At 42.8% G+C, this 8,991-nt stretch overlaps 1 protein-coding gene across 1 annotated transcript; it reads right to left on the reverse strand.

Annotated features, from left to right (window-relative positions):
- Nucleotides 1-704: 704 nt before the first annotated feature.
- Nucleotides 705-7,639, reverse strand: LOC115148457 (cysteine-rich and transmembrane domain-containing protein 1). The gene is made up of 3 exons (XM_029690361.1): nucleotides 7,406-7,639; nucleotides 6,375-6,726; nucleotides 705-1,334 (listed from the first exon to the last, which is right to left on the reverse strand). The coding sequence occupies exons 2-3, from the start codon at nucleotides 6,700-6,702 to the stop codon at nucleotides 1,222-1,224; spliced, it is 441 nt and encodes a 146-aa protein (XP_029546221.1). The 5' UTR covers nucleotides 6,703-6,726; nucleotides 7,406-7,639; the 3' UTR covers nucleotides 705-1,221.
- Between the last annotated feature and the right edge of the window lie 1,352 nt (nucleotides 7,640-8,991).

The following is an 8,991-nucleotide window of genomic DNA, read 5'->3' on the forward strand; positions in this document are numbered from 1 at the left end:
ATATTTAAATGTGTATAGCTCTAGCTGTAAACCATTGGAGGCTGCTGATGGAAGGACGGCTCTTAATAATGTCTGGAACGGAATAAATGGAATGGTATCAAACTCTTGGAAACCAATTTCAACAATTTTACTGAGTTACAGTTCAAATAAGGAAATCAGTCAATTGAAATAAATTCATTAGGCCCTAATCTATGGATTTCACATGACTGGGCAGGGGCACACTGGGGATCTAGGCCCAGCCAATCAGAATTAGTTTTTCCCCACAAAAGTGCTTTATTACAGACAGAAATACTCCTCAGTTTCATCAGCTGTCTGGGTGGCTGGTCTCAGATGATCCTGCAGGTGAAGAAGCCAGATGTGGAGGTCCTGGGCTGCAGTGATTACACGTGGTCTGTGGTTGTGAGGCCATTCGGACGTACTGCCAAATTCTCTAAAACGATGTTAGGAGGAGGTTTATGGTAGAGAAATTAACATTCAGTTCTCTGGCAACAGCTCTGGTGGACAAAACTTGAGACATCTGTGGCATTGTGTTGTGTGACAAAACTGCACATTTTAGAGTGGCCTTTTATTGTCCCCAGCACAAGGTGCAGCTGTGTAATGATCAGGCTGTTTAATCATCTTCTTGATATGCCACAACTGTCAGGTGGATGGATTATCTTGGCAGGGATATAAACAAATTTGTGGACAAAATTTGAGAAATAAGCTTTTTGTGTTTATGGAAAATTTCTGGGATATTTTATTTCAGCTCATGAAACATGGGACCAAAACTTAACACGTTGCATTTATATTTTTGTTCAGTCTAGTTTTCTTTACCATGAAAACCAAATATTTAAAGGTGGGGATGAAAGAGAAACGTAAGTTTCCAACATCTCTAATATGAAAAACAAACAAATATAACTAAATATAAACTGTTAATTATTAAGACTGATTATTCAACATTGTTTTATACATTTTTCTTCGGCGAAGATGTGTCAATATTTATATATTTAAAAAAAGTTAGCTTTAGTACTTTGAGTGTTCAGGCTAGGTTTTTAGTTGCCGTATGATGTACAAAGTCACATGTGCAACAATTTAGCGAGCATAATAAAGTTACAACAAATAAGACAAAGAGGCAGGAAGTAAAAGATCAGTTAACTTGCAGACGGTTTTACACCGTGGTAGATTTCTCTGGGGAGCACATGGTGAGGTAACAGTGAGGTCTCGTCTCGCCAGGTTCAGTGATCAGGTCATCATGTCCCACAAACAGCAGCAGCAAAGGGCCGTCCAACAGGCTGTGAGACAGGCGTGCTCCCCTCCGCCTCCGCCATCTCGACTCCTGTCCTCCACCACATACACTGATAGAGATGAAGACAAAGAGAAGTTATTCAATGCTGTATTCCCAGTCCCTCTTATCTACACACATCACAGGAGGTTGGTGGCACCTTAATTGGGGAGGACAGGCTCGTGGTCATGGCTGGAGCGGAATCGGTGGAATGGTATTAAATACATCAAACCCATTCCATTTATTCCATTCCAGCCATTATTATGAGCCTTCCTCCCCTCAGCAGCCTCCACTGACACACATGCATGTTCATAATATTGGAAAAACAAAAAGCTTGTATCCATTATTTAGACACTTATACTAGTAATTGGCCAGAGCTAGGACACTCCATGTTACGACACTCGTTAGCTATCAGGCATTAATTCGTATTACTGTCAAGGCACTAGTAATGTCAATGTGTGCTAAGGGAATGAGGGCAGATTCACAAACCCTCACTTCCGGCAAGAGCGAGATGGGTTTAGACTGGGAGCTGGAATTGGATGCCCCTGGGGTCTGATCAGACTCTCACTGAGTGGAACTCCATTGAATAGGGGTGACCACTGTCAGAAGCAGGGACCGAAGGAAAGTGGATCAAGCCAGCAGTTCTGCCATTAGTGTCATATGGGTTAAGTTGAATTTCATTGCTATGAGCGTTCAAATCCATTTAATCACTTTGGCCTCGTCACAGAGCCAGAGATTGCCTGGCCCAGACTGTCTCCATGCTGGGAAAATTATATATTAGTGTTCATTGAGTTGTACTGGCCTAAGTGAGTTGTACTGACAATTCTGCACCTCGACTAGTCATCAAGAATCCTTTCTATAAAAAGGTAAAATAGTTGATTTATGCACAGGCAGTGGTTAAGTTGTGCCTCAGCTTCACGAAACCTGGCTCCTGCACCTTGGGTCAAAGGCAGGGTTTTTCTGCATGGAAAAGTATTGGGCAGGCCATCTAATATTTATTTTATGGGCCACCTAAATCCAAACAGTCAAAAAAGACTAGAAATTAGTTCATATTTTTCGGGATGGAAAAACTTTTCAGTGTAAACTTAAACTAAAACCAAATATACACGGAGTATACCAAACATTAGGAACACCTTCCTAGTATTGAGTTGCACCCCCTTTTGCCCTCAGAACAGCCTCAATTCGTCGGGGCATGGACTCTACAAGGTGTCGAAAGCATGTTGACTCCAATGCTTCCGACAGTTGTGTCAAATTGGCTGGATGTCCTTTGGGTGGTGGACCATTCTTGATACACAGGGGAAACTGTTGAGAGTGAAAAACCCAGCAGCGTTGCAGTTCTTGGCACAAACCAGGGCGCCTGGCACCTACTACCATACCATGTTGAAAGGCACTTACAATTCATCCTCTGAATAGTACACACACACAATCCATGTCTCGATTGTCTCTTAAGGCTTAAAAATCTTTCTTTAAACTGGCTCCTCCCCTTCATCTACTCTGATTGAAGTGGATCCTACACGGATTAACAAGTGACATCAATAAGGGAGCATAGCTTTCACCTGGATTCACCTGGTCTGTCTATGTCCAGGAAAGAGCAGGTGTTCCTAATGGTTTGTACACTCAGTGTAAAGTATGTAGAGAAGATAATGAGCCTATATATTTTTTTAAGACCAACATCACCAAAATTACTAACAATCACCAAAATAAAAGCTAGACAGTCTAACATTTCCAAACATTATGCATTCAGGATCATTTTTGTCATGGTATGGGCCCCGGGCGCTAATGACTTGGACGTTGATTAAGTCAGCTCCCACACCAATCTGATTCAGAGGGGTTGGGTTAAATGCGGAAGAAACATTTTGGTTGTGCAATTGACAAGGTATCCCCTTTCCCTTTATTGATTATGTTATGTTTGAGTCACTCAGATAGCATAAATCATGGCAAAATGTGTAAAATGTAAGGAAATTACACTACATGACCAAAAGTATGTTGGACACCTGCTCGTCAAACATCTCATTCCAAAATCATGGGCATTAACATAGAGTTGGTCCACCCTTTGCTGCTACAACAGCCTCCACTCTTCTGGGAAGGCTTTCCACTGGAACATTGGAACATTGCTGAGGGGACTTGCTTCCATTCAGCCACAAGAGCATTAGTGAGGTCGGGCACTGATGTAGGTCGATTAAGCCTAGCTCGCTGTCGGCTTTCCAAATCATCCCAAAGGTGTTCAATGGGGTTGAGGTCAGGTCTCTTTGCAGCCCAGTCAAGTTCTTCCACACTGATCTCAACAAACCATTTCTGTATGGACCTCGCTTTGTGCATGGGGGCATTGTCATGCTGAAACAGGAAAGAGCCTTCCCCAAACTGTTGCCACAAAGTTGGAAGCACAGAATTGTCTAGAATGTCATTGTATGCTGTAGTGATTAATTCAATTCAATTGAACTAAGGGGCCCGAACCATGAAAAACAGCCCGAGACCATTATTACTCGTCCACTATAATTTACAGTTGGCACTATGCATTCGGACAGGTAGCGTTCTCCTGGCATCCGCCAAACCCAGATTTGTACGTCGGACTGCCAGATGATGAAGCGTGATTCATCACTCCAGAGAACTGCTCCAATGGTGGCGAGCTTTACACCACTCCAGCCGATGCTTGGCATTGCGCATGGTGAATTTAGGCTTGTGTGGCTGCTCGGCCATGGAAACCCATTTCATGAAGCTCCTGACGAACAGTTCTTGTGCTGACGTTGCTTCCAGAGGCAGTTTGGAACTCGGTAGTGAGTGTTGCAACCGAGGACAGACAATTTTTACACGCTTCAGCACTCGCCGGTCCCGTTCTGTGAGCTTGTGTGGCCTACCACTTCACAGATGAGTCATTGTTGCTCCTAGACATTTTCACTTCACAATAACAGCACTTACAGTTGACCGGAGCAGCTCTAGCAGGGCAGAAATTTGACAAACTGACTTGTTGGAAAGGTGGCATCCTATGTCGGTGTCACATTGAAAGTCACTGAGCTCTTCAGTAAGGCCATTCTACTGCCAATGTTTGTCTATGGAGATTGCATGGCTGTGTGCTAAAAATAGCCGAATCCACTAATTTGAAGGGGTGTCCACATACTTTTGTAAATATAATGTTGGTTTAAAACGGCAAATGTTCTCTCAGCCCCATGGCAAGCTGTGTAGAATTACAGGAAATTAGCTTAAAACTGTAATTTTTTATCTCAGATCCCATTGTAAAATGTATAGAATTGCAGGAAATTAGCTTTACAACAGCAATATTTTGTCACTGCGGCCAACAGGGGGGCCTCAAACATTTTTGGTCGGCGGTGACGCCATTGGCCACGCCCACTGTCACACCCACCACCATTTTGATCCAGAAAAAAGCTCCAGCACCAAAGAGAAAAGTAGAATAAAATATATTTTTTTAAAGTTAGGGTTAAACTAACCCTTGTATCCACCACAGGATGCAACAGAATATAATTACCCAACAGGATAAGAAAGAATTTCAACTGTGATATACAACTGTTTACACAAGCAAGCTAAAAGCTAGAACTTACAACATGAGGCTTCAATTGGGTGCAACAGCACCAAGAGTGGAAGGCCTCTGTTTAGAACATCCATCTCACTGATGGTTGATAAGTATGTACAAGGTTCACGGTATGCTCACTTACTGTATCTGGGTTGAGAGAGTGTTTCCCCATAACGCTGTTCTGTTTGACTAACAGTTCTTGTTGCAGCAATATAGGCACTCAATGCCCTAACCGGGCAAAGTGTATGCAACTCACGACTCTCCTGTGAGGAGTAGGGAGGCGGGTGAAATGCTGCTATGATTAAGGGCTGGTTAACATGTGATGATGAAAGGACCTTAGGTAAAAATGTTGAATTTGGCCAAAGCACTGCCTTAGATCCATCTTCTGCTAAAGTGAGGCATGAAGGATGGATAGAAAGCGCATGTACTGTAATTCTCCAACACGCTTGGCTGACACGATAGCCAATAGAACGTCAGTCTTGACTGAGAGCTCCCATAGCTCAAGTGAGGACAGGGGCTCAAATGGTGGACTCAGAAATGATCGTAGGACAACATCTAACTCCCATGAGGGTACTGAAGGAGCCTGAGGGCACCATTCATGAATGCGATACTAGAGGGTGTGCCCGTAGTAATGCATCCGCAATCTGGTCATGACCCATAGAGATGGCTGCCGTACACACTTTCAATGTAGATGGAACTTCCCTGCAGCCATAAGCTCCTAGGGGAAAGCTAATCAAATGGCTACACGGACTATTTGCATTGACCCCCCCCCCCCCACCCCACCCCCCTTTTTACACTGCTGCTACTCGCTGTTTATTATCTATGCATAGTCACTTTACCCCTACCTACATGTACAAATTACCTCAATTTCCTCGACTAACCTGGACCCCCGCACATTGACTCGGTACTGGTACCCCCTGTATATAGAGCCTCGTTATTGTTATTTTATTTGTTGCTCCTTTATTTTTTTACTTTCGTTTATTTAGTTAATATTTTCTTAACCCTTATTTTCCTTCAAACTGCATTGTTGGTTAAGGGCTTGTAAGTAAGCATTTCATGGTAAGGTCTACAGCTGTATTCGGCACGTGACAAATAAAATGTTCTTTGATTTGACTAGATTAACATCAACTACTCATAGCACCTCCGAGTTGTTGAAGAATTGTAATTCCGTAAGGAAGTAATCCGAAGGGGATTAATAGCAATCTCGTAATGTAAAACACAAATGTGAGAGTGAAGAAAGACAGAATGTCACACCACACTGCCTTTTATAGTGACTGCAAACATCTTTGATATTAAGTATCTCAATCACATCACGTGAAGGAGTTCCCAGAGGTCATTTGGCAACCCATTACAAAGACTAAAAAGAACCCTAACACCAATTTTGGCCTATTATCTATCTCTAACCCTTAGACTTATAGTCAACCCTGGCTTAACCTAACCCGGCCAAAATAGGGCTCCCCACCTCAGAATTCCCAATTTAACCCCTGTATACAATAATCTATTCAGATACACAGCCAGACAAAAGTGGGTCCGTGGGTTATTTTATGTATTAATTTCCATAGCAGCTTCATAATTCCAAGATCTCACCTGTGTTCTTAGGGGCTTCTCCATACATTTGTGCACCAGGGGGTGTATCCTGCCATCCTAACTGTGGCTGAGGGGGAATCTGGTAACCCTGGTAACCTGGCTGCCCTTGGTATAAACCTGGGGGTCCTGGGGGGAAGTTAGAGTAGGATGGATCTGTGGGTGGATAACCCGGAGCAGGGTATCCCTGGGCTGGGTATCCCTGATCTGGGAACCCTTGGGGTTGGTACACAGGGGCCATGGGGGTTGGATACCCAGGTGCTGTAGGGGCAGGGTATCCTGGGGCAGAGGGGCCAGGGCCCCCATAAGGAGGCGGCTGATCAAAATTCATCTGTGGACAGCAAGACGAATCCGCCTAGGAATGTGGGAAATCACAAAACAACAAAAGCATAAATATGGCATATGATAAGTAATGTCTCTGACCAAATGTCAGAAACATAATGAGAAAGCCACGACAATTGACTGTCAGATTCCCTTGTCTTGGAGTGTAGAATGTGCATGCTGCTTAAGTTTAACTGAAAACAATCCATTCTAGTGAATGAGAGCCTTGTTGCCCTGCTGCTGCAGCGAGTGGGGTGATGTCAGCCCTGTGACTGACTGTGAAAGACTGACTCAGTCTGAGAGGTGACATTCCACTCTGGAGGCACAACTATTTTAACAGTGTAATGATAATGAGTGGACAAGGCCAGAGTCTGAATTTAATTATAGGCAATACTTTCCACTTCCACAGACACAGTTAATCAGGAGAAGTATGTGGATCATATGGCCAAGAGCCCATTCAGTGGCTGGCTATTCCAATCCATAAAATACTATTCTAGGGTAATTTGTTCACAGTTATTGCCGTTTAAGAAAAGTTAAACTGTAGTGTAGGCAGCTTCAGCACCAAAGTTATATTCAAACTTTCCTTAGTTTACTTCATTAGACAGATTCTAGACATTCAACATTCAAGAATAAATAAATCATGCAGACCATTTCTACTCTTCCCTTGTTAAAACGGACCTATAGTGTGTCTGAGTGAATAATGCCAGTATTACCTCGGGTTGAATGAACTGTAATCTGTAATGCGCTTTCTTTCTCTCTTCTTGGTTCGGATTGGCATCAACACAGCCTTTTTCTTGATTTAAATTGTATAATCCATTGAGTGTTGCTTGCTGGCGCGCTCCTCCGTTTTCACTGGCTGCAACGGAAAACTAGCTGATGGGTGCGTTGATGTCTTAGAGACAGCTGAGCCGGTCGGACGATTTTGGCCTACTATCATCTGACTCGGTTTCCCCCCCACCTCTCATAACCTTACGTCACAACCATGAGTAATTTCACTCTCTGCTGATCACACTCACATTTTAACTTTACATTGGTGGCATTTAATTGTAATACTACTAGGGTAGTAGGGGGTAACTAGAATCCTGGGGTAAACCTACAGCGTGATAGGGATTGGGGGAGATAAGCCGTGTGGGGAAACTGCTTCTTTTACCCGATCTGTCAAACTTATCACCTCTAAAATATAAATAAAACACTATAAAGAGTTTATATAATATGTCATTACATACCTATTTGAAGGTTTGTGTCAAATTTGAATCGGGTTTTTAGGGCGGCGCTAAAGTAATCTTCAGAAGTAAACAGCGGCTGTCGCGGCTTTTGAGAGTCATGATGGCTTGTAGTGATAACGCAAAAAATGAATGCATTCAGTTTTACAATTGACTAGATATCTCCCTTACCCTGTCCCTTTCTTGTTTTTAATCTGCGAGAGAAGAGCTACACCTGATGGAGAGAGGCTGTACGACACAGAATGAGTTGCATTATGTGTGCTGTACATTCCGTCATGACACGTCACAATTTAACATACAGCATCAAAGGGGTCAGTTGTTTTTTACTTTTCTCCAATACTATCGGGCCATTACCATGTCAATCAACGCTTGAATAGAAACATAGTTCACACGTGCCAACGCAGTCGCTACAGTCCCATTCGTTTCCATTGCAGCCTCGTTTGAATGTCGTGGTTGCGCAAATTTGTACGGAATGGGTTTAGTCAACAGTAATATGTTGGATGAGTGTGTTGGGGGCAACTTGCCCCCACACTAAGGGGTAGCTGGCCCCTGGGGGCTAAGTTACCCCTTTATTGTTATAAATATGTTTCTACCTATCATTTAGACAATGACTAGCCCAGTTAGTGCTAGTTTATGTTAACTTGCTAGCTAGCAACTTCACTAGCAGTAAATGCTTGCCGGCTAGCTACTTAGCATAAGCTGCTAGGAGTGCTAGCTAGCAACCTTACTACCAGATCATGAGGTAAAACACATTAAAATGGTAACTTAATTGTTTCCACTAGTGACTGATAGATTTACAGTTAATGTCACTTTATAACCTTTTAGCTATTTTACACAGCATTTTATGTTATATTGCTGGATAGATAGCTATGTTTCTAAGAGAGAACTTTTCAATTGGCATCTTTCATGTTTTTAGTCACAGGTTTGGTGTGAGCAGTGCAGGAGGTGGGCTCATAAATTGTGCTCCAATTTTACTGGGGATAGCTTTATATGTGACCTATGTACAAATTTGAATTGTGCAATAGCAGAGCATAAGAGAGCTGCCATATCAAGTTAATTAGTTAAGTTATTGTTAT

Source organism: Salmo trutta, chromosome 15 (assembly GCF_901001165.1).
Source record: "Salmo trutta chromosome 15, fSalTru1.1, whole genome shotgun sequence".
Lineage (NCBI taxonomy): Eukaryota > Metazoa > Chordata > Actinopteri > Salmoniformes > Salmonidae > Salmo > Salmo trutta.

Coding starts and splice junctions, on each gene's coding strand:
- LOC115148457 (XM_029690361.1), bottom strand. CDS start 6,702: ATGAATTTTGATCAGCCGCCTCCTTATGGGGGCCCTGGCCCCTCTGCC. Junction 1,335..6,374: donor AGAAGCCCCTAAGAACACAG/GTGAGATCTTGG, acceptor CATCTCTATCAG/TGTATGTGGTGGAGGACAGG.